Source organism: Lipophrys pholis (genome assembly GCF_963383615.2).
Source record: "Lipophrys pholis genome assembly, chromosome: 8".
Classification (NCBI taxonomy): domain Eukaryota; kingdom Metazoa; phylum Chordata; class Actinopteri; order Blenniiformes; family Blenniidae; genus Lipophrys; species Lipophrys pholis.
Genome location: NC_137630.1, coordinates 33,252,255 through 33,279,091, shown reverse-complemented (window position 1 = coordinate 33,279,091; position 26,837 = coordinate 33,252,255). Strand labels below are relative to the sequence as shown.

The following is a 26,837-nucleotide window of genomic DNA, read 5'->3' as shown; positions in this document are numbered from 1 at the left end:
TGCGTGTGCGTGTGCGTGTGCGTGCGTGCGTGCGTGCGTGCGTGCGTGCGTGCGTGCGTGTGTGTGTGTGTGTGTGTGTGCGTGTGTGTGTGTGTGTGTGTGTGCGTGTGTGTGTGCGTGCGTGTGTGTGTGTGTGTGTGTGTGCGTGTGCGTGTGCGTGTGCCTAGGATCTGAGGGAGGAGTGCATCAAGCTGAAAATGTTGGTTTTTGACCTGGAGCGGCAGAACCGAGCACTTTGTGAGCTTTTCCAGCAGAAACTGCCCAACCAGCCCAGCACGGCCCACTACCAGGTACCTGCTGCACATGAAGCTCAACAGCGCCCCGTGTGTCCGCTGTACTTTATCTTATTGTATTCATTAAACAAGACTAAAATATGACAAGGTGACAAATATGTATAGACACATAACTGTTGAGAGAAACATGAGAGATGGAGAGAGTCAGTGAGAGTCAGTGAGAGACCATGAGACTCGGTGAGAGACCATGAGACTCGGTGAGAAATGGAGAGATTCGGCAAACGTCCATGAGAGTCAGTGAGAGTCAGTGAGAGACTATGAGATTCGGTGAGAGACTATGAGATTCGGTGAGAGACGGAGAGAGTTGGTGAGAGACAGAGAGAGTCAGTGAGAGATGAATAGAGTCGGTGAGAGGAGAGAGTCGGTGAAAGTCGGTGAGAGTCGGTGAGACTCGGTGAGAAACAGTGAGACTCGGTGAGAAACAGTGAGAGTCGGTGAGAGATGGAGAGAATCGGTGAGAGACGGAGAGAGTTGGTGAGAGACAGAGAGAGTCAGTGAGAGATGAATAGAGTCGGTGAGAGGAGAGAGTCGGTGAAAGTCGGTGAGAGTCGGTGAGACTCGGTGAGAAACAGTGAGACTCGGTGAGAAACAGTGAGAGTCGGTGAGAGATGGTGAGACTCGGTGAGAAACAGTGAGAGTTGGTGAGAGAGACGTGAGAGGCAGAGTGAGTTGGTGAAAGATGGAGAGAGACGTAGAGAGTTGGTGAGAGACGGAGAGAGTCGGTGAGAGACGGAGAGAGTTGGTGAGAGAGACGTGAGAGACGGAGAGAGTTGGTGAGAGACGGTGAGAGTTGGTGAGAGACGGAGAGAGTTGGTGAGAGAGACGTGAGAGACGGAGAGAGTTGGTGAAAGATGGAGAGAGACGTAGAGAGTTGGTGAGAGACGGAGAGAGTCGGTGAGAGACGGTGAGAGTCGGTGAGAGACGGTGAGAGTCGGTGGGAGAGACGTGAGAGATGGAGAGAGTCGGTGAGAGACGGTGAGAGACGGTGAGAGAGACGTGAGAGACGGAGAGAGTCGGTGAGAGTCGGTGAGAGACGGTGAGAGACGGTGAGAGTCGGTGAGAGACGGTGAGAGACGGTGAGAGTCGGTGAGAGACGGTGAGAGTCGGTGAGAGACGGTGAGAGACGGTGAGAGTCGGTGAGAGACGGTGAGAGACGGTGAGAGACGGTGAGAGTCGGTGAGAGAGACGTGAGAGACGGAGAGAGTCGGTGAGAGACGGTGAGAGTCGGTGAGAGACGGTGACAGACTGTAAGATAGAGAGATGGTGACAGACGAGGCGGTGAGAAATGGTGAGAAATGGTGAGAGATTATGATAGATGGTGAGAGACAGAGAGAGATAATGAGAGATGATGAGAGACAGTTAGAGACGGTGACACAAGTCATGTAACGTAATAGATTATTTTGTAAGATGACTTTCTATTTCAATATTCAACTAGTTTCTCCTCACAGTTCATCTATTTTGTCACCCTGCATCTCTTCTCCTCAGTGGTCAGGGTTTGTATTGGGGTCTTTCTGCTCATCCTCCATACAAGGGGTTATAAAATAAGTCTGACAAGTTGCAAGAAATCTGAAAGCCGTTCTATTTATTTTGGGGGTTAGGGTTAGGGTTAGGGTTAGGGTTAGGCTTAGGCTTAGGGTTAGGGTTAGGGTTAGGCTTAGGGTTAGGGTTAGGCTTAGGGTTAGGGGTTAGGGTTAGGGTTAGGGTTAGGGTTAGGGTTAGGGTTAGGGTTAGGGTTAGGGTTAGGGTTAGGGTTAGGGTTAGGGTTAGGTTAAACACATGTAGTCTTTCTTTCTCGGACCAATAAATCTTTATCTGTTGTGACATTATTTCTTGGTGTTTATTGTGTCAGAATTCCATAGCACCACCTCTAAACACTTTATGTTCCCCATGTGATAAACCTCGGGGGCCGCGGCTGATTAATTGAAGTATACTTATTATAGTCATGAAACATTCAGAAAAATTATTTAATTGCATCAAAAGATGAAAATAATTGCAGTCATACTATTAATAATATTTTTATTTGATTAAAACCACTTTGATGCACCTATAACACGGTCTTTGTTTATGTTCAACATATTTTGTTTCCTTTTTGAAAGTCTGAGGATTTTTTTTAATTGAATTTTGTCTGTGTTATTGTTGTTGTTGTTGTTGTTGTGGTTGTTTTTGTTGTGGTTGTTGTGGTGGTTGTTGTTGTGGTGGTTGTTGTTGTTGTTGTGGTTGTTGTTGTGGTTGTTGTTGTTGTGGTTGTTTTTGTTGTGGTGGTTGTTGTTGTTGTTGTTGTGGTTGTTGTTGTGGTTGTTTTTGTTGTGGTTGTTGTTGTTGTGGTTGTTTTTGTTGTTGTGGTTGTTGTTGTGGTTGTTGTTGTTGTTGTTGTTGTTGTGGTTGTTGTTGTGGTTGTTTTTATTGTGGTGGTTGTTGTTGTTGTTGTGGTGATTGTTGTAGTTGTTATTGTTGTGGTGGTTGTTGTTGTGGTGGTTGTTGTGGTTGTTGTTGTTGTGGTTGTTTTTGTTGTGGTGGTGGTTGTTGTTGTTGTTGTTGTGGTTGTTGTTGTTGTTGTGGTTGTTGTTGTGGTTGTTGTTGTTGTGGTTGTTTTTGTTGTGGTTGTTTTTATTGTGGTGGTTGTTGTTGTTGTTGTGGTGATTGTTGTAGTTGTTATTGTTGTGGTGGTTGTTGTTGTGGTTGTTGTTGTTGTTGTTGTGGTTGTGGTTGTTTTTGTTGTGGTTGTTTTTGTTGTTGTGGTTGTTGTTGTTGTTGTTGTTGTTGTTGTGGTTGTTGTTGTTATTGTTGTGGTGGTTGTTGTTGTGGTGGTTGTTGTGGTTGTTGTTGTTGTGGTTGTTTTTGTTGTGGTGGTGGTTGTTGTTGTTGTTGTTGTGGTTGTTGTTGTTGTTGTGGTTGTTGTTGTGGTTGTTTTTGTTGTGGTTGTTGTTGTTGTTGTGGTTGTTGTTGTGGTTGTTTTTATTGTGGTGGTTGTTGTTGTTGTTGTGGTGATTGTTGTAGTTGTTATTGTTGTGGTGGTTGTTGTTGTGGTTGTTGTTGTTGTTGTTGTGGTTGTGGTTGTTTTTGTTGTGGTTGTTTTTGTTGTTGTGGTTGTTGTTGTTGTTGTTGTTGTTGTTGTTGTGGTTGTTGTTGTTGTTGTTGTGGTGATTGTTGTGGTTGTTGTTGTTGTGGTGGTTGTTGTTATAGTTAAAAAACAAGAAAAGACAAAAACAAAGGAATTTTCAAAATTCTAATAATTGTTCAAAAACTCGTGGTGATCTCGTGAAGGAGTCACAGCAGTGAACAGGAAGCTCTTCAGACCCTGGTTCTGACTGTGAACAGAAAGCAGAAAGGATCCAGGTGACGGGGCTGGTTCATAACATCATTGTTAAATCTGCACAGTCATCATTAACTACAGCGGTCACAGTCGCTGTTTGTGAGGTTTTTACTTTGGTCCTCATTCTGACAGATCTTTCACGGATCTCTGTGGTTTCACCTCTGCTCCACTTTGTTTCTGCAGCTGCAGCATGACGAAGCTCCTCGTTGTCTGTGTGTACAACAGCCTGCAGTGTGTGCACCACCCTAACCATCCAGTCAATCTCCCATTACAGGTCCGGGCGGGACCCCGCCCAGACTACAATGCACAGCTGCACAATGACTCAGCCAAACCGGTGGAGCCTGCACAGATTGAAGCACAAGCCAAGGTGATTAGAACCACAGTTTAGCCAACATTAGAAGTGAAACAGGGATTTGAAGGAGACCACAGTCCCTCACCTGTGCGAGACATTGGAGCGACGCTGACATTAAGTCAACTTTCAGCTATTGTCCTTTAAAAAAAGAGCTGGCTTCTAAACGGCCTTTCACTCCTTTCCTGTACGCAAACACTCAAAGGTCTTGATGTGCTGAATTGTTTGGCTCTACTGATGTTAATCTTTTCTGTCTGAAGGGAAATGGGTACCGCACACCGCACGCCTCCCCCGGCCCTCGGGGCCCTGTTGCTTCAATGGAGGCCCTGTCCCCCTTCTTCAAGAAGAAAGCACACATCCTGGAGGTCCTGCGCAAAATGGAGGAGACGGACCCCCTGAAGTTCCACCCGTCCACCACAAGCTTGTCCTTCTGCGACTACAGCCAAGTGCTCATGTCCACCGAGGCTGTCCTTGCGACAACTGACGCCCTCCCACTCCAGTGCAAGTCTCAACACACACACTGCCACTGCTCCCACTCTGACGCCGACCCACATCAGCATGACAATGGTGATGAGGCGGCAAAGTGCGAGGGAGGCAACTGCTGCTGTTTACACTGTAAGAGAAGCGCCGAGGGCCCCCCAAAACCATGCAACCACGTCTGTAGTCCTTCAAAAGCCCCTTCTGCCACCCAGAGCCATGTAGTTCCTTCAGCTGCTGCGAGCGAATGTCACAGTAAGAATCGACCGATACAGTCTGTACCCCCAAAACAATGTACCAAGAATGAAGACCACCAGCAGCCCGCAAGCCCCGCTGCCCCCCCGTCACTCACACAAGTAGCCGATCGGGGCCTGGAGGGAATCAGGCTTCAGCCGGAAAACCCAGACAGCTGTGTTACGGTGAGTCCCTCTGAAGCACTAACTGTTTTCTGTGCCACCGCCCACTCTACTGAGGACACTGCACAAATCTCCTACTGTGACGTGGACGCGAGCAGCAGCACTCACAACGGGCTGGTATCTGTTAACGCCACCACCCTGAATGACTTATCAGCTGTTCCCGAGCAAGACGCCGCTGATCAGGATGCTTCCACTGTGAGAGCCAGCGCCTCCGTCAGCCCCAGTCCGTCCTGCCTCAGCGATGTCAAAGCCGCCGCCATCAACTCGCCATCCAAGCTACTGAAGTTCCTGAAGATTCCCTCGATAGGGGACAAATCTCAAGGTTCCAACTCCACTGTCCGTCTCAGCCCCCAGCTCACCCGCAGCTCCAGGATCCCCTGTCGCACCAACAACTACGAGGTGTATCACTCCCCGGTTCCTACTCGCAGGGCCACCACCACGGAACGGTGCAAGAATCCCCCCCCCCCACCTGCCAGGTCTGAGTCTTACCCCTCCACACACTCTGCACCAACCTCGCCTCCACAGCCTGAAGACACTTGCGCCTCACCTGCCAAGGAAATAAGCTACAGTAGCCTCTCTGCTCCAAAAAACAGTATTGGCTTAAAGATGGGGGGTCCCTCCTTTGCATCCTCCTCTTCACCCAAAGCCTCTCAGAAGGTCCCTCACTATGAAAATATCTGTGAAATGTCTGCACACACCAGAGAGGAAGAACCAACTCAGGGACTCGAGAAGAGAACCACTCTTCCATCTCAAACAAAGGTGAATGGCGGTGAGAGAAAACTTGTTAAATCGCTACCAGAAAGTGTCCTGAATCCAGCTCCTCAACAAAAGCAGTCATCTTCGTCAACATCCGAATCCACGTCCGATGATGAGGAGGACTCAGACAGCCCAGTGTGGGCCAATCATCACAGCCTGCCCCATTCCTCCGCCCTGGGCAAAGCTCAGAGTAGAACCAACTACTCACGACCCAGAGAGAAGCATGACAAGGATATTCAAGAGGTGGCCATGTCGAGTTCAGCGGTCGCCCAGCCACCGCTTCCCCCTCCAACCAGGAGGAACGAGTCCTCGTCCATCCCCAAAAGGCCAACAAGTAGCACAGCAAGAGCTCAGGTGGACTCCAGTCATCACGCGTTTAAAGACAGGCTGGCAGCACTGGGAAAACTGAGGAGCTCCGAGGATTTACAAGTTGGCCTCAGGCCGATCGACACAGCAAGCGAGAGCACCTATGTAGAGGAAAGGAGTAAGGTGGTAGAGGGGTTGATGGAGATCCATAAAGAGGAGCACAGACAGTTGAAACACACCGACTCGTTGGATAGTAAACCTAAAAGTAGCATAGGTGGTTTGAAGTATCCGGGGTCGTCCCAGCTGTACGAACAGGCAGTAAAGTCTCAGTCTTCTGTGGTCAAACAAGAACTGTGTGTGAAACCAGAGGGCTCCAAAAGCAAAATAGGGCTTCCGTCTCCCATCGCTGATGCTCCACAGGTATTACGCAACAACATCAAGTGTCCTGGCTCTTTGAATCTGGCCTATAGTGTTAAACCTGGCATAGGTCCTCACAGCAGTAACAGTCCCAACAAGATCCCCCCAAAGTCACCGTCCAAACCATGTCAGGGGCCGTCAGTCTACAGAGGGGGAAAGCCTTCAGAGGCCCCACGGTATTCGTCCAGATCAGAGGAGAGGACAAAGATCAGTGGAAAAGGTAAGAAGAATCCGATGTATGGAGACAGCCTCCCCCCACCGCCCCCTAGACCACCAACGACGGAGGGAGAGAAGCCACTCCAACCGGTCCCAAGCCCCCAGTCCGCCATCGAGCAAAAAGTGATGAAGGGTATCGAAGAGAACATGCTGAAGCTCCAGGAGCAGGACCGAGGAAGCCAAGGGGTTGAGGTCAAGCAGAAAGCTTCCAATGGGATCGCCAACTGGTTCGGCCTGAAGAAGAGCAAACTACCTGCCCTGAATCGCAAGGCCGACACCACCAAAGCAAAGGATGAGAAGAAGGAGTGGAAGATTAACATTCCCTCGGTGGGCAGGGACTCTGTGAAGATGGCCACTAGGTGCAAGGAGGGTGTGGAAGGACTGAACATCTCAACACTGATGGAGAAGGCCGAGGGACTGAGGAGGGCCCTGGAGGAGGAGCGGGCCTACGTAGAGCGGTCCGGCAGGGGTCATTCCTGTGAGGTGGTGATGGACCAGGCTCAGGGTCAGCTGGCCGTCATGTACCGAGGAGCTCGCTCCGACAACTTCATGCAACAACTGCTGAACAGGTGAGAAGGCTGGCAAATCACAAACTGGTTCTACGGGCTGGACTTTACATTCACCTTAAAGTCGATGGTCTTTCTAAGAAGCTGACAAAGTGTCACAATGTCTGATTTACTCAGAATTGATCAGGGTTAGGGTTTGTGGTGTCGGACAGCTTGGGAGGCTTTTCTGGACCTTTTTGATGCAAAGACATTTGCTGAAAGATACAAAGAGACGAGAGGTGACACAACACAGACTATTATAAATATACAGACTATTACAGATATACAGACTATTATAGATACACAGACTATTATAAATATACAGACTATTATAGATACACAGACTATTATAAATATACAGACTATTACAGATATACAGACTATTATAGATACACAGACTATTATAAATATACAGACTATTACAGATATACAGACTATTATAGATACACAGACTATTATAAATATACAGACTATTATAGATACACAGACTATTATAGATATACAGACTATTACAGATATACAGACTATTATAGATATACAGACTATTATAAATATACAGACTATTATAGATACACAGACTATTATAAATATACAGACTATTATAGATACACAGACTATTATAAATATACAGACTATTACAGATATACAGACTATTATAGATACACAGACTATTATAAATATACAGACTATTATAGATACACAGACTATTATAGATACACAGACTATTATAAATATACAGACTATTACAGATATACAGACTATTATAAATATACAGACTATTATAGATACACAGACTATTATAAATATACAGACTATTATAGATACACAGACTATTATAAATATACAGACTATTACAGATATACAGACTATTATTGATACACAGACTATTATAAATATACAGACTATTACAGATATACAGACTATTATAGATACACAGACTATTATAAATATACAGACAATCATAGATATATAGACTATTATAGATATACGGACTTACAGATGTACAGTGTTCATATATAAATGTGTAAGTGAAAAAGAGAACAGACACCTTCTAAACTGATTGCAGTATAAAGACTAATATATACTACTACTAATGTATGTGTGCATGTTATAAGTATGTGTGTATGTACATATGGTCAAATATAGATTATTTATTTTGTGTGAATGTATTTTTAGATAAAATCCCAATGTATTTATCTATATTAGCAATAAGGGTTTATATATGGCACATTGGTTAGCGCTCTCGCCTAACAGCAAGAAGGTTGTGGGTTCAAATCCAGACCGGAGTTTGCATGTGTGTGCGGGTACTCCGGTTTCCTCCGGGTACTCCGGTTTCCTCCGGGTACTCCGGTTTCCTCCCACATTCCCAAAAACACGCACTGGGGGTCTGGGAGCCTTTTAATGTCTTCATGTGAAGGAGAACTTTAATCAGAGTGGTTACCTAGGTTACCATGGAAACGGCTGTAGAGCAGCGTTCTATCATTCTACACCTCCATTCCTCCATGTTGAAGCTTTTGATTCAGACACGTCCAGAAATAAAGTGAAAGGAGCAGAAAGTCACTATGGAATGTTGGAACGGTGAACAATGAGTTCTTTATGATTTCTTTCCTCTATGGCCACTCCGGGGTTCTGGACTAAAACAAGATGGACGTGGAAAAACCCCAATAGAGCGACAAGGAGACTCAATGTTTTCTGGCTCTTTGGTCTGCATCCGAGGTTCAGGCCAGACTAGACCAGGACCAAACCTGTTAACAGTCCGGCTCCTTTTCCTTCTATGAGCGCTGTCAGCTCTGAATTGGTGAAATCAGTGACGGGTCACGTTTTGGAGTGACGCAGTGACCTGGCTCTCATTGGCTCTCTGACAGTGGAAACACCACCGCTTCTTTAGAGCTGCTTATTAAGAACTGAACTACAACCTGAACTACAACCTGGACTAGACCCTGAACTACAACCTGAACTACAACCTGAACTACAACCTGAACGTCAACCTGGACTAGACCCTGAACTACAACCTGGACTAGACCCTGAACTACAACCTGAACTACAACCTGAACTACAACCTGAACGTCAACCTGGACTAGACCCTGAACTACAACCTGGACTAGACCCTGAACTACAACCTGAACTACAACCTGAACTACAACCTGAACTACAACCTGGACTACAACCTGAACTACAACCTGAACGTCAACCTGGACTAGAACCTGAACTACAACCTGGACTAGACCCTGAACTACAACCTGAACTACAACCTGAACTACAACCTGGACTAGAACCTGAACTACAACCTGAACGTCAACCTGGACTAGACCCTGAACTACAACCTGGACTAGACCCTGAACTACAACCTGAACTACAACCTGGACTAGAACCTGAACTACAACCTGAACTACAACCTGGACTAGACCCTGAACTACAACCTGGACTACAACCTGAACTACAACCTGGACTAGACCCTGAACTACAACCTGGACTACAACCTGAACTACAACCTGGACTACAACCTGGACTAGACCCTGAACTACAACCTGAACTACAACCTGAACTACAACCTGGACTAGAACCTGAACTACAACCTGGACTACAACCTGGACTAGACCCTGAACTACAACCTGGACTACAACCTGAACTACAACCTGGACTAGACCCTGAACTACAACCTGAACTACAACCTCGACTAGACCCTGAACTACAACCTGAACTACAACCTGAACTACAACCTGAACTACAACCTGGACTAGAACCTGAACTACAACCTGGACTACAACCTGGACTAGACCCTGAACTACAACCTGGACTAGACCCTGAACTAGCGCCTGGTTCTTTTTGGTGGATAAGCCCTGTGTGTGTGTGTGTGTGTGTGTGTGTGTGTGTGTGTGTGTGTGTGTGTGTGTGTGTGTGTGTGTGTGTGTGTGTGTGTGTGTGTGTGTGTGTGTGTGTGTGTACAAGAAAACATTTCCACAGAAATGGCTTGTCTTTACTTGCACAAACCTTAACTTTTAATGTATATAAGTACTACATTCATAGTTTGTCTCTCTCTCACACACACACACCCGCACGCACGCACGCACGCACGCACGCACGCACGCACGCACGCACGCACGCACGCACGCACGCACGCACGCGCACGCACGCACGCACGCACGCACGCACGCACGCACGCACGCACGCACGCACGCACGCACGCACGCACACACACACACACACACACACACACACACACACACACACACACAGCTGCTGTCACTATGTGAGGAGTGTGTTGCTCTACTCAGTCAAGTCCTGAGGGATTTTTGAAAGAGATGTTGTATAAATATTAGTCCTAAAAGATGAATGAACTTTCAACCGTAGCGTTTTGTGTTGTGAACTCAGAGTGGACGGGAAGGAGGTCATCAGCATGCCCCAGCGCCGGCTCTCCTTCGACTGTAAGGTGTCCAAGGCGGCGTTTTCCCAGCAGAGCGACGTCATGAGTCACACGAGCAGCCACCACGATATGGAGAAGGTACCTGGTCAGACGGGGAAGAATTCTCTTTAACTTCCAGCATATTTGCACTGCATCAACTTTCTGAAGCTGGCAGCTCATTTGTGCGACTGGTCTCTGGGGTGTGGATGTGAAGAGTTCGGTGGCTCACCTCTCCCTCTGCTTCCATTCAGCGATCAGAACGAATGGGGAAGATCACCTCAGAGGAAAACCTGGCAGATGCAGTTCACTCTCAGCACTTACCAGGTTTGAAATATGAAGTAACTCACAGGATGAGAAGTTTTCGTCATCAAATGGAGGATAAAATGCATGTTTAATCACAATATAGGAGAAAAAGACAAGACTGATCATTGATTCGTATTAATTTCGAGCTGAAATGAATGAAAGTCAAAATCTGAAGGAAAAAGTCACATTCTTGAGAAAAAAAATGGATAATATTATTTCTATGTCATTTTATATTTAATATCTTGGAATTTAAAATTATTCTGAGTGTTCCTGCTTTATACTTTTATTAGTGAGAAGCGTTATACTTGTATTACTCACAGTGAAGTACAACATATTCTAGTCCAAGAATGGAAGATTAAAAAAGGATCTGAATACATGAAGTTTTTTGTTTGTTTTTTAAATTAATCGATCTGACAATGATTTGTTTTTGTCAAAAAGAATAATTTTCTGAAGTAAAGATTTTTTAATCGACTTGTTTGCGTAGTTACTCTTCTTTTGTTGTACATCTTCCAGCAGTGGGACTCATCGATGCTCCACGAGGGTTTGAGTGAACACATCATTTATTCATATTTATACATTAAGGAGACAGAAATTGACTCACACCTTAATTAGTATTTCAAAGGAAAAAGTAGGTCAAGTCCCTGAAGAGAAGTGATCACGAGACTGAAGTCAAAGATCAATTAAAAGCGAATTCACTAGATCTTCATGCTCTTTGTTGAATTAAGAGGAGTTCATTGCTTCATTTGTTTCCATGCAGGTTCTGGTGCTTCCACGTACACTCTGGACAGCGGCATCGGCACCTTCCCTCTTCCAGACTGCAGCAGTGGTGCCGCCGGTCGCGGCGTGTCCAAAATCAGGGCGGGGGTGGAGCAACGCTCCTCAGGCTCCCCCAGCAGGGCTGGACGGAGAGCCCGCACTCTGGAGCGAGAGCTCACCTTACCGGAGGAGAGCTCCACGCTGCACAAACAGCTGATACCCAGCATCCAGTACAGCTCCGGGCTGGAGGCCAGAAGCTCGGCTGGCGGTGGCCGTGAAGGTACCAAGAGACAGCAAGACAAACACACAAACAGAGAGACAAACAGAGAGACAAACATACAGAGAGACAAACAGAGAGACAAACAAACAAACAAACAAACAGAGAGACAAACAGAGAGACAAACATACAGAGAGACAAACAGAGAGATGCTTAGACAAACAGAGAGACAAACAAACAGAGAGACAAACATACAGAGAGACAAACAGAGAGACAAACAAACAAACAGAGAGACAAACAAACAAACAGAGAGACAAACAGAGAGACAAACAGAGAGACAAACAAACAGAGAGACAAACATACAGAGAGACAAACAGAGAGACAAACAGAGAGACAAACAGAGAGACAAACAAACAAACAAACAGAGAGACAAACAGAGAGACAAACAAACAAACAGAGAGACAAACAGAGAGACAAACATACAGAGAGACATACAGAGAGACAAACAGAGAGACAAACAGAGAGACAAACAGAGAGACAAACAAACAAACAAACAGAGAGACAAACAGAGAGACAAACAAACAGAGAGACAAACATACAGAGAGACAAACAGAGAGACGCTTAGACAAACAGAGAGACAAACAGAGAGACCAACAGAGAGACAAACAAACATACAGAGAGACAAACAAACAGAGAGACAAACAGAGAGACGCTTAGACAAACAGAGAGACAAACAAACATACAGAGAGACAAACAGAGAGACAAACATACAGAGAGACAAACAGAGAGACAAACAAACAAACAGAGAGACAAACAGAGAGACAAACAAACAGAGAGACAAACATACAGAGAGACAAACAGAGAGACGCTTAGACAAACAGAGAGACAAACAGAGAGACCAACAGAGAGACAAACAAACATACAGAGAGACAAACAAACAAACAGAGAGACAAACAGAGAGACGCTTAGACAAACAGAGAGACAAACAAACATACAGAGAGACAAACAGAGAGACGCTTAGACAAACAGAGAGACAAACAGAGAGACAAACAAACATACAGAGAGACAAACAGAGAGACGCTTAGACAAACAGAGAGACAAACAGAGAGACAAACAAACAGAGAGACAAACATACAGAGAGACAAACAGAGAGACAAACAAACAGAGACAAACATACAGAGAGACAAACAGAGAGACGCTTAGACAAACAGAGAGACAAACAGAGAGACAAACAAACAGAGAGACAAACAAACAGAGAGACAAACAGAGAGACGCTTAGACAAACAGAGAGACAAACAGAGAGACAAACTGAGAGACAAACAAACATACAGAGAGACAAACAGAGAGACGCTTAGACAAACAGAGAGACAAACATACAGAGAGACAAACAGAGAGACGCTTAGACAAACAGAGAGACAAACAAACATACAGAGAGACAAACAGAGAGACGCTCAGACAAACAGAGAGACAAACAGAGAGACAAACATACATACAGAGAGACAAACAGAGAGACGCTCAGACAAACAGAGAGACAAACAGAGAGACAAACAAACAGAGAGACAAACAGAGAGACGCTTAGACAAACAGAGAGACAAACAAACATACAGAAAGACAAACAGAGAGACGCTTAGACAAACAGAGAGACAAACAAACAGAGAGACAAACAGAGAGATGCTCTGACAAACAGAGAGACAAACAAGCAGAGAGACAAACAGAGAGACAAACAAACAGAGAGACAAACAGAGAGACGCTTAGACAAACAGAGAGACAAACATACAGAGAGACAAACAAACAAACAGAGAGACAAACATACAGAGAGACAAACAAACAAACAAACAGAGAGAGAGACAAACAAACAAACAGAGAGAGAGACAAACAGAGAGAGAGACAAACAAACATACAGAGAGACAAACAAACAAACAAACATACAGAGACAAACAAACAAACAGAGGGAGAGACAAACAAACATACAGAGAGACAAACAAACAAACAGAGAGAGAGACAAACAAACATACAGAGAGACAAACAAACAAACAAACATACAGAGACAAACAAACAGAGAGACAAACAAACAAACAGAGAGACAAACAAACAAACATACAGAGACAAACAAACAGAGAGACAAACAAACAAACAGAGAGACAAACATACAGAGAGACAAACAGAGAGACAAACAAACAAACAGAGAGACAAACAGAGAGACAAACATACAGAGAGACAAACAGAGAGACGCTTAGACAAACAGAGAGACAAACAGAGAGACAAACATACAGAGAGACAAACAGAGAGACAAACAGAGAGGCAAACAAACAGAGAGACAAACATACAGAGAGACAAACAGAGAGACAAACAGAGAGACAAACAAACAAACAAACAGAGAGACAAACAGAGAGACAAACAAACAAACAGAGAGACAAACAGAGAGACAAACATACAGAGAGACAAACAGAGAGACGCTTAGACAAACAGAGAGACAAACAGAGAGACAAACAGAGAGACAAACAGAGAGACAAACAAACAAACAAACAGAGAGACAAACAGAGAGACAAACAAACAGAGAGACAAACATACAGAGAGACAAACAGAGAGACGCTTAGACAAACAGAGAGACAAACAGAGAGACCAACAGAGAGACAAACAAACATACAGAGAGACAAACAAACAGAGAGACAAACAGAGAGACGCTTAGACAAACAGAGAGACAAACAAACATACAGAGAGACAAACAGAGAGACGCTTAGACAAACAGAGAGACAAACAAACATACAGAGAGACAAACAGAGAGACGCTTAGACAAACAGAGAGACAAACAGAGAGACAAACAAACAGAGAGACAAACATACAGAGAGACAAACAGAGAGACAAACAAACAGAGACAAACATACAGAGAGACAAACAGAGAGACGCTTAGACAAACAGAGAGACAAACAGAGAGACAAACAAACAGAGAGACAAACAAACAGAGAGACAAACAGAGAGACACTTAGACAAACAGAGAGACAAACAGAGAGACAAACTGAGAGACAAACAAACATACAGAGAGACAAACAGAGAGACGCTTAGACAAACAGAGAGACAAACATACAGAGAGACAAACAGAGAGACGCTTAGACAAACAGAGAGACAAACAAACATACAGAGAGACAAACAGAGAGACGCTCAGACAAACAGAGAGACAAACAGAGAGACAAACATACATACAGAGAGACAAACAGAGAGACGCTCAGACAAACAGAGAGACAAACAGAGAGACAAACAAACAGAGAGACAAACAGAGAGACGCTTAGACAAACAGAGAGACAAACAAACATACAGAAAGACAAACAGAGAGACGCTTAGACAAACAGAGAGACAAACAGAGAGACAAACAAACAGAGAGACAAACAGAGAGATGCTCTGACAAACAGAGAGACAAACAAGCAGAGAGACAAACAGAGAGACAAACAAACAGAGAGACAAACAGAGAGACGCTTAGACAAACAGAGAGACAAACATACAGAGAGACAAACAGAGAGACGCTTAGACAAACAGAGAGACAAACAAACATACAGAGAGACAAACAGAGAGACGCTTAGACAAACAGAGAGACAAACAAACATACAGAGAGACAAACAGAGAGACGCTTAGACAAACAGAGAGACAAACAGAGAGACAAACAAACAGAGAGACAAACATACAGAGAGACAAACAGAGAGACAAACAAACAGAGACAAACATACAGAGAGACAAACAGAGAGACGCTTAGACAAACAGAGAGACAAACAGAGAGACAAACAAACAGAGAGACAAACAAACAGAGAGACAAACAGAGAGACACTTAGACAAACAGAGAGACAAACAGAGAGACAAACTGAGAGACAAACAAACATACAGAGAGACAAACAGAGAGACGCTTAGACAAACAGAGAGACAAACATACAGAGAGACAAACAGAGAGACGCTTAGACAAACAGAGAGACAAACAAACATACAGAGAGACAAACAGAGAGACGCTCAGACAAACAGAGAGACAAACAGAGAGACAAACATACATACAGAGAGACAAACAGAGAGACGCTCAGACAAACAGAGAGACAAACAGAGAGACAAACAAACAGAGAGACAAACAGAGCGACGCTTAGACAAACAGAGAGACAAACAAACATACAGAAAGACAAACAGAGAGACGCTTAGACAAACAGAGAGACAAACAGAGAGACAAACAAACAGAGAGACAAACAGAGAGATGCTCTGACAAACAGAGAGACAAACAAGCAGAGAGACAAACAGAGAGACAAACAAACAGAGAGACAAACAGAGAGACGCTTAGACAAACAGAGAGACAAACATACAGAGAGACAAACAAACAAACAGAGAGACAAACATACAGAGAGACAAACAAACAGAGAGAGAGACAAACAAACATACAGAGAGACAAACAAACAAACAGAGAGAGAGACAAACAAACATACAGAGAGACAAACAAACAAACAAACATACAGAGACAAACAAACAGAGAGACAAACAAACAAACAGAGAGACAAACAAACAGAGAGACAAACAAACAAACATACAGAGACAAACAAACAGAGAGACAAACAAACAAACAGAGAGACAAACAAACAAACAGAGAGACAAACAAACAAACAGAGAGACAAACAAACAAACATCGAGACGCTCAAAAAACATAGAGAGACTCAAACAAAGAACGAGACGCTAAAACAAACAGAGACAAACAAACAAACAGAGATAAACAAACAAACAGAGACAAACAAACAAACAGAGACAAACAGACTTTAATGTCTTCATGTGAAAGAGAACTTTAATCAGAGTGTTTACCTAGGTTACCATGGAAACGGCTGTAGAGCAGCGTTCTATCATTCTACACCTCCATTCCTCCATGTTGAAGCTTTTGATTCAGACACGTCCAGAAATAAAGTGAAAGGAGCAGAAAGTCACTATGGAATGTTGGAAAGAACTGAACTACAACCTGAACTACAACCTGGACTACAACCTGGACTAGACCCTGAACTACAACCTGAACTACAACCTGAACTACAACCTGGACTACAACCTGGACTACAACCTGGACTACAACCTGGACTAGACCCTGAACTACAACCTGAACTACAACCTGGACTACAACCTGAACTACAACCTGAACTACAACCTGAACTACAACCTGGACTACAACCTGGACTAGACCCTGAACTACAACCTGAACTACAACCTGAACTACAACCTGGACTAGACCCTGAACTACAACCTGGACTACAACCTGAACGTCAACCTGGACTAGACCCTGAACTACAACCTGGACTAGACCCTGAACTACAACCTGAACTACAACCTGGACTAGAACCTGGACTAGACCCTGAACTACAACCTGAACTACAACCTGGACTACAACCTGAACTACAACCTGGACTACAACCTGGACTACAACCTGGACTAGAACCTGGACTAGACCCTGAACTACAACCTGGACTACAACCTGGACTACAACCTGGACTAGAACCTGGACTAGACCCTGAACTACAACCTGAACTACAACCTGAACTACAACCTGGACTACAACCTGGACTACAACCTGGACTACAACCTGGACTAGAACCTGGACTAGACCCTGAACTACAACCTGAACTACAACCTGAACTACAACCTGGACTACAACCTAGACTACAACCTGAACTACAACCTGGACTACAACCTGAACTACAACCTGAACTACAACCTGGACTACAACCTGAACTACAACCTGAACTACAACCTGGACTAGAACCTGAACTACAACCTGTACTAGAACCTGAACTACAACCTGAACTACAACCTGGACTAGACCCTGAACTACAACCTGAACTAGAACCTGAACTACAACCTGAACTACAACCTGGACTACAACCTAGACTAGAACCTGAACTACAACCTGGACTAGAACCTGAACTACAACCTGAACTACAACCTGGACTACAACCTGAACTACAACCTGAACTACAACCTGAACTACAACCTGGACTACAACCTGAACTACAACCTGAACTACAACCTGAACTACAACCTGGACTAGAACCTGAACTACAACCTGTACTACAACCTGAACTACAACCTGAACTACAACCTGGACTACAACCTGAACTACAACCTGAACTACAACCTGAACTACAACCTGGACTAGAACCTGAACTACAACCTGAACTACAAACTGAACTACAACCTGTACTAGAACCTGAACTACAACCTGGACTAGAACCTGAACTACAACCTGAACTACAACCTGAACTACAACCTGGACTAGAACCTGAACTACAACCTGAACTACAACCTGAACTAGCGCCTGGTTCTTTTTGGTGGATAAGCCCTACAATGTGTCCAGGTCAAGGTCCTCTAAAGTCTCTATGGTGTCCAGGTCCTCTGACCCAACTTATCCAGGAAGCAGATCTCAGCTGACTGACGACTGAAACCATTAGACCCTAGAGCAGGGCTGGGCACTCCTGGTCCTCGAGGGCCGCAGTCCTGCATGTTTTCCACGTCTCCCTGCTCAAACACACCTGAGTTGTTATGATGAGGCTCTGCAGAAAGCTTGATAAGGAACCAATAATTGCAGTCAGCTGTCTCGATGTGAGGACACATAGAAACCGTGCAGGACTGCGGCCCTCGAGGACCAGGAATGCCCACCCCTGCCCTAGAGAGTCAACCAGGCTAACTGGAAACCCCCCCCCCCCCACCAGTAACCCTCCTGGTGGCCCCCCTGTGGTACCCCAGTCACCCTAACCCCCCCTGGACCCCCAGACACCAGAACCCCTCCCAGAGACCCCACCCCTAAATCCCTAATACCCTAGGCCTCCTAGACACCGTAAACCCACCCAGTGGCCCCCCCAGACACTTTCAACCCACCCCCGTGGCACACCACCAGACAAAGAAACGCTTGCAGCTCCTCGCCGCTCCACTGGTTGATTTTTGAGCGTCTCTCTCTGGTTGGCAGCGTTCTGGTTGTGAGCTGGTTTTAAAAATGGCGGCTGAATGAGACGCCCTCTCACTCATCTGTGTCATGACGCGCCAGCCAATCAGCGGCTGCCAATGTCACATTGTCTACTGCCCTCAGCTCACTGGGAACCTCGGCCGAGGGGGAACCGGTAAAGTACCTGGTACCAGAAAAGTACTTGGTATCAGGTACTAACGCGTAGTGGAAGTGTCAAACGTGAGTAGAGTCGAGTGGCGAAAGAACGAATAGGAACTCGTGTTTCTGAGCAAAACCTCCTGAAAACAGCTGAACGTTTGACTCTGAAGTGTAAAGAAGCTTTTTATTGGTTGGATTTGTAGACAAAGAGGCTCTGGGAGCAAAAGTGTTCTGTCCTCGCTCCAAGACCTGGACCTTCCCCAACCTGAAGACTCCAGCAGGCCCAGATGTCTACCTGGCGGTGGAGGAGGAGGAGGAGGAGGAGGAGGAGGAGGAGGAGGAGGAGGAGGAGGAGGAGGAGGAGGAGGAGGAGGAGGAGGAGGAAGAGGTCGGACCATTCGGCTCTCCTTTCAGAACGGTGAGACGTGCTGCTTACTGTCTTTTCCAAACTGTGCTTGTCCACATTAACCGTGATCTCGAGGTTTATCCAAACAGAACGCTCACAGAGAACAAGCAAACTACATGCAGAACATACAAACTACATGCAAACTACATGCAGAACATACAACCTACATGCAGAACACGCAAAGTACATACAGAACATGCAAACTACATGCAAACTACATGCAGAACACGCAAACTACATGCAAACTACATGCAGAACATACAACCTACATGCAGAACACGCAAAGTACATGCAAAAGACACAAACTACATGCAGAACACGCAAACTACATGCAAACTACATGCAGAACATACAAACTACATGCAGAACATGCACACTACATGCAAACTACATGCAAACTACAAGCAGAACATGCAAAGTGCACAGAGAACAGTCATAGAAGAGACATTTTCATTCCTGACTCAGTTCCAGCTCGAGCTCTGAGGAGAAGGAATTATCTGGGTCAGTAAGAGACTGAAATACTTTGTAGGCAGTAAAGCTGAGACAGTTTTAAATCTGCACTTACTTCTTACATAAAGTAAAAACACAGAACCACATTTAGAAATTATTCATGGCTTCAATATTAAGGATTCACAGTGGAATGGTTTCTGCTTTGCCTTTGCAGCTGAAGTTACATCACATCAGACACACGACCTAAATGCTTTCCCGTGTCTCCGCCTGCTTTCAGAGTGTGAAGGCCGGCGGCACCTCCTCCAGCCGAGGGGCCGACCCGGGCAGCCTAACCGTCCCCCCCCAGTCGGGCGTGAGCCACCGGGGGAAGACGCGCACCCCCAGTGTCCCCGAGATGAGCCGAGAGGCCGGGCTGGAGCTGCTGAGGGAGCGGCCGGAGGAAGCTCTGTGTCCGAGTCGTCCTCAGGTCCTGGAGACACCCGAGTCTCTGAGCGACTCGCTGTACGACAGCCTGTCGTCCTGCGGCAGCCAAGGGTGATGCAGCCGCAGCCGGAGGACTGTGGACGCCTCCTAGTTGCTGGCCGCACTGCCTCGCTGTGGTGATGCCTCCACGCCTCGCTGTGGTGATGCCTCGCTGCCTCGCTGCCTCGCTGCCTCGCTGTGGTGATGCCTTGCTGTGGTGATGCCTCGCTGTGGTGATACCTCGCTGTGGTGATACCTCGCTGCCTCGATGCCTCGCTGTGGTGATGCCTCGCTGTGGTGATACCTCGCTGTGGTGATGCCTCGCTGCCTCGATGCCTCGCTGTGGTGATGCCTCGCTGTGGTGATACCTCCCTGTGGTGATGCCTCGCTGCCTCGATGCCTCGCTGTGGTGATGCCTTGCTGTGGTGATGCCTCGCTGCCTCGATGCCTCGCTGTGGTGATGCCTTGCTGTGGTGATGCCTCGCTGTGGTGATGCCTCGCTGTGGTGATGCCTCGCTGTGGTGATACCTCGCTGTGGTGATACCTCGCTGTGGTGATGCCTCGCTGCCTCGATGCCTCGCTGTGGTGATGCCTTGCTGTGGTGATACCTCGCTGTGGTGATACCTCGCTGTGGTGATGCCTCGCTGCCTCGATGCCTCGCTGTGGTGATGCCTTGATGCCTCGATGTGGTGATGCCTCGCTGTGGTGATACCTCACTGTGGTGATACCTCGCTGTGGTGATACCTCGCTGTGGTGATGCCTCGCTGCCTCGATGCCTCGCTGTGGTGATACCTCACTGTGGTGATGCCTCGCTGCCTCGATGCCTCGCTGTGGTGATGCCTCGATGTGGTGATGCCTTGCTGTGGTGATACCTCACTGTGGTGATACCTCGCTGTGGTGATGCCTCGCTGTGGTGATGCCTTGCTGTGGTGATACCTCACTGTGGTGATACCTCGCTGTGGTGATGCCTCGCTGTGGTGATGCCTCGCTGTGGTGATGCCTCGCTGTGGTGATGCCTTGCTGTGGTGATACCTCACTGTGGTGATACCTCGCTGTGGTGATGCCTCGCTGTGGTGATGCCTTGCTGTGGTGATACCTCACTGTGGTGATACCTCGCTGTGGTGATGCCTCGCTGTGGTGATGCCTCGCTGTGGTGATACCTCGCTGTGGTGATACCTCGCTGCCTCGATGCCTCGCTGTGGTGATACCTCGCTGTGGTGATACCTCGCTGTGGTGATGCCTCGCTGCCTCGATGCCTCGCTGTGGTGATGCCTCGATGTGGTGATGCCTCGCTGTGGTGATGCCTCGCTGTGGTGATACCTCGCTGTGGTGATGCCTCGCTGTGGTGATACCTCGCTGTGGTGATGCCTCGATGCCTCGCTGTGGTGATGCCTTGCTGTGGTGATACCTCGCTGTGGTGATACCTCGCTGTGGTGATGCCTCGCTGCCTCGATGCCTCGCTGTGGTGATACCTCGCTGTGGTGATGCCTCGCTGCCTCGTTGCCTCGCTGTGTTGATACCTCGCTGTGGTGATGCCTCGCTGCCTCGATGCCTCGCTGTGGTGATGCCTCGCTGTGGTGATGCCTCGCTGTGGTGATGCCTCGCTGTGGCGCTGCCTGCAGGCAAGAAAATGAAAATGCCCCCGTCACGCCTCAGCAGCTGTGGCAACTTGAAAGCTGGATTGATCTGGTCTCCTCAGGATTTCCAATGAAGCCAAAAGCTAGTCCACTTTTTTCACAATCAGACTTTACTGTGGACACGATGTCTGTTTGACTCGTGTATTAAAAAACGCTCACGGTTGTCACAGCCAGTCGTCACTCCTGGTCCGGCGACTCGTCCTTGTTCTCTTCATCCTGCTCCATGAATGTTTGTCAGGTTCCATCAGGAGTTTGTAACTTTTAGCATGAAAATCTTTCCTTCTCCTTCTGCAAACTCACCACGTCTCCGAACCGACTCGTGTGAGTACTGGAGTACTGGAGTACTGGAGTACTGGCCACCTCCAGTGATCATTGGAACTATGACAGGAGCATATTTTATTGCTGAAACATGATCTGATGTGTCCACCTGCTTACTCACACACAAACCAGCACTGACAACCAAATACCAAGGTGGGGAAGCCTGAAGTCAAGTGGCGGCTGGTTGTAGGGCTGCTGTGGTTGTAGGGGGCTGTGGTTGTAGGGGGCTGTGGTTGTAGGGCTGCTGTGGTTGTAGGGCTGCTGTGGTTGTAGGGGGCTGTGGTTGTAGGGCTGCTGTGGTTGTACGGGGCTGTGGTTGTAGGGGGCTGTGGTTGTAGGGGGCTGTGGTTGTAGGGGGCTGTGGTTGTACGGGGCTGTGGTTGTAGGGGGCTGTGGTTGTAGGGGGCTGTTCCCACTGCTTTGTGTGTGAATGGCTGAATTCAACACATTGGACTTTACTTCCATCAGAGAAGATAGATTTTCTTTTATCTCACATTACAATTCCAGTGTTGCTACATCACAATTTACGCTTCTGCAGGCTGCATATGATGAACTATGTTTGAAAGATTCTCATATTCACAATCGTTCACCCACGCTGCGTCAGCACACCACCGGGAGAAATGCCATGAGAGCTTTCAAGAAACAGGAATTCATGTTCTTCCATTCCTTCATTTGAGCATCATGGTTACTGAACAGGTTCCTTTAGAAGTTCCTGTGAGTGTGTAGTTACACCCAACAGCCAGCAGGCTGGTGGTGGCAGCGAAGAGCCTGCAGGCTGAAGACCCCCGGTTCGACCAATGAAGCGTCGCACTGGATCAATACGTCCATCTTTTTTCACCTCATTTCATCACTTCAAGTACGAAAAAAAAAGAAAAAAGAAAGAAAAAAGTGAACGTTCTCGTCTGTGATCGTATCAACTAAATCTCATCGCATCACAATTTTAAATGTATAAACGATTTTTATTGATCATGTTGATATTGTTTCGCGGCCGAGGACGGTTGTCTGTTTTTGAATCATAAAACATTTAAAGGTAATATATACCAGCAATAATAACATAGATAAGAGAAATGATGACACTATTCAATGAATATGTAGTTCTATTATTTATTTATTTGAAATGAATCATTTGCAGTCATTATTCAGTTGTTTTGTAATCTTTCTGTGAAACTTGCTCTGTGCTTATTAGCTTCTGTTCATATCTTCTGTTCAACATCTCTATTGCTGATTGTTCCCGAGCAGATCGCGCTCCTGTGTAGCGACTGCCGTTTTCCAACTTTCTAATAAAAGGTTTTCATTTAGCTGTGGGCCTTTTCTTTTTTTATATTTCTATGATTAATTCTGGATATTTATTTTAACAAAAACTTTTGTTAAGTTTTCAAATTTTGACCAAGTCCAAAATTCTTGATTATTTTTAATTTTGTGTATATATAAGTTCTGCTGATTTGAAATGGTAAACCGACTTTACATTCAGTATATAGAGCGTTTGTACTGTGTGAGCAGCCGCAGGTGCTTTACATGGTTAATGACATCCAGCCAGTCACACACCACTGGAGGCTGCAGCCAGAGAGGGGAGAGGAGGGGATAGAATAGACAGAGAGAGAGAGGTAGAGAGAGGTAGAGAGGTAGAGATAGGTAGAGAGAGGTAGAGAGAGGTAGAGAGAGGTAGAGAGGTAGAGATAGGTAGAGAGAGGTAGAGCGGTAGAGAGAGGTAGAGCGGTAGAGATAGGTAGAGAGAGGTAGAGAGGTAGAGAGAGGTAGAGCGGTAGAGAGGTAGAGAGAGGTAGAGAGGGAGAGAGAGGTAGAGCAGTAGAGAGGTAGAGAGAGGTAGAGCGGTAGAGAGAGGTAGACAGGTAAAGAGAGGTAGAGAGAGGTAGAGAGGTAGAGCGGTAGAGAGAGGTAGAGAGAGGTAGAGAGGTAGAGCGGTAGAGAGAGGTAGAGAGGTAGAGAGAGGTAGAGGTAGAGAGAGGTAGAGAGGTAGAGAGGTAGAGAGAGGTAGAGCGGTAGAGAGAGGTAGACAGGTAAAGAGAGGTAGAGAGAGGTAGAGAGGTAGAGCAGTAGAGAGAGGTAGAGGTAGAGAGAGGTAGAGCGGTAGAGAGGTAGAGAGAGGTAGAGCGGTAGAGAGAGGTAGACAGGTAAAGAGAGGTAGAGAGAGGTAGAGAGGTAGAGCGGTAGAGAGAGGTAGAGAGGTAGAGAGAGGTAGAGAGGTAGAGCGGTAGAGAGAGGTAGAGAGAGGTAGAGGTAGAGAGAGCGCTAGAGAGAGAGGTAGAGAGGTAGAGAGAGAGTGAAAGTGTCTTGAAGCAGTCTTAACTGTAGCTTCAGTAAATAGAAAAGTCTTGAGTAGAACCTTAACAGTAGAACCTGTTTCAGCCTCCCTAACTGAAACTGGGATCTGGTTCCACATCAGAGGAACCTGAAAGCTGAAAGCTCCGCCTCCGTTCTACTTTTAGAAAAGCTAGGAACCTCCAGTAAGCCAGCACTGTGAGAACCAAGAGTTCTTCTGGGGAGATCTGGGACCAGCAGTTCTTTAAGATCTGATAGAACCTGGTTGTTAAGAGCGTTCTAAGTTAGAAGGAGGATTTTAAATTCTCTTCTAGATTGAACAGGGAGCCAATGAAGCGAGGTTAGTATTGGAGTGAGCTGATCTCTGGTGCTGGTTCTGGTCACGACTCTGGCTGCAGCATTTAGAACCAGTTATTGTTTCACCCTGATAATAGGGAGTTACAATAGTTACTCTGGAAGTAACTAATGATGGATTACTTTTTCAGCATCACTCTGAGTCAGCATGTTTCTAATGTTGGAAATATTACGGAGGTGAAAAAAGGCAGTCCTGCAGATTGTTTAATGGTTCCCAGGTTCCTCACAGTGGTACTGGAGGACAAAGTAATACCATCTAGTAGTACTAGATCTTTAGATCATTTCTCTCTCACATGTTTTGGGACAAATATAATAATTTCAGTTTTATCAGAGTTCAGGAGCAGGAAATTACATCTCATCCAACCTTTATGTCTTCAAGACGGTTCTAGTTTAGAACGTTGGTTCTTATCCTCTGGTTCCATAGATCAATAGATTTGTGTGTCATCAGCATAACAACGGAAGTTAATGGAGTGTTCTTTAATAATATTCCCTACAGGAAGCATGTATAAAGTAAAAAGTATAGGACCTAAGACAGAACCCTGTGGAACTCCATGTTTAACTTCAGTCTGGACTGAAGGGTTCTCCTGAACATGAACGAAGTGGAACCTGACTGAATAATATGATCAGAACCAATTTAGTGCTCGATGATGTGTTCTAGTCTCTGTAATAGGATGTTCTGATCAATGGTACCAATGTTCTGATCAATAGTATCAATGTTCTGATCAATAGTATCAATGTTCTGATCAATGGTACCAATGTTCTGATCAATAGTATCAATGTTCTGATCAATAGTATCAATGTTCTGATCAATGGTACCAATGTTCTGATCAATAGTATCAATGTTCTGATCAATAGTACCAATGTTCTGATCAATAGTATCAATGTTCTGATCAATAGTACCAATGTTCTGATCAATAGTATCAATGTAGCACTGAGATCTAGCAGGACCAGAACAGAGACCAGTTCTTTATCTGAGGCCAAGAGAAGATGATCAATAACTGTGATCAGAGAGTCTCTGAGCTCTGATGAATCTAAAACTGGAAAGACTCAGATAAGTTACTTTTACTTAAATGGTCACATGACTGACTTGGAATCACTTTTTCTAGGATTTTAGAAATAAAGGAAGGTTGGATATCGATACTCAGTGACTGAAACTACTTCCTGTAGGATTTTAGAAATAAAGGAAGGTTGGATATCGATACTCAGTGACTGAAACTACTTCCTGTAGGATTTTAGAAATAAAGGAAGGTTGGATATTGACCTGTAACTTGCTAAGACACCTGGTCAAGGTTGGTTATTTAAGAAGAGGTTTAACAACAGGAACCTTAACAGCTTGTAGTACATAACCTGTTATTAAATATATGTTGATCTGATCTAGTATTGATGTACTAATCAGGATGATCTGATCTAGTATTGATTACTAGTCACGGGGAAAATATCTTTAAACAGTTTAGTGGGGTTTGGATCTAGCAGGCAAGTTGTTGGTTCAGATGAATCCACGGTTGAGGAGAACTCAAGGAGCTCTCTAGGGTGGGAGCTGGATAACTAGAAATCAGGTTCCACTAACTAGTCTGAAGATGTAGTTGGTCGATCTGTGACTGCACTGGGCAGTGAGTCTTTAATTTGATCCCTAATAGTTAGGATTTGTCATTAAAGAAGTTTACTTTCATGAGAAGCTACAAGGTGGTGAGTACACAGTGAACCAGAACAATACAGGGTGTACTGTTCTGGTATACAGCTCAAATGTACACAGTGAACCAGAACAATACAGGGTGTACTGTTCTGGTATACAGCTCAAATGTACACAGTGAACCAGAACAATACAGGGTGTACTGTTCTGGTATACAGCTCAAATGTACACAGTGAACCAGAACAATACAGGGTGTACTGTTCTGGTATACAGCTCAAATGTACACAGTGAACCAGAACAATACACCCTGTAGGGAACCAGCGCCAGCATACAGCTCAAATACAAACACTGATTTTGACCCTTTGTGGTCGTCAAGTCAAAAATCAAAAGTCCATTTAAAATGGCCGCATCAATCCAAAGAGTCTGAGGTTGTGAAG

General features: G+C 45.7%; 1 protein-coding gene across 1 annotated transcript in view; it reads left to right on the top strand.

Moving 5' to 3' along the window:
* Positions 1 to 23,433, top strand: part of nckap5l (NCK-associated protein 5-like) — a 37,946-nt gene extending 14,513 nt beyond the window's left edge. Inside the window, exons 6-13 of the mRNA XM_080469762.1 lie at positions 168 to 290; positions 3,881 to 3,973; positions 4,216 to 7,112; positions 10,461 to 10,590; positions 10,743 to 10,815; positions 11,552 to 11,830; positions 19,067 to 19,281; positions 19,997 to 23,433. Coding sequence (XP_080325888.1) covers positions 168 to 290; positions 3,881 to 3,973; positions 4,216 to 7,112; positions 10,461 to 10,590; positions 10,743 to 10,815; positions 11,552 to 11,830; positions 19,067 to 19,281; positions 19,997 to 20,257 — 4,071 coding nt within the window. The 3' untranslated portion in view covers positions 20,258 to 23,433. The remainder of the gene's footprint in view (positions 1 to 167; positions 291 to 3,880; positions 3,974 to 4,215; positions 7,113 to 10,460; positions 10,591 to 10,742; positions 10,816 to 11,551; positions 11,831 to 19,066; positions 19,282 to 19,996) is intronic.
* Positions 23,434 to 26,837: the final 3,404 nt, after the last annotated feature.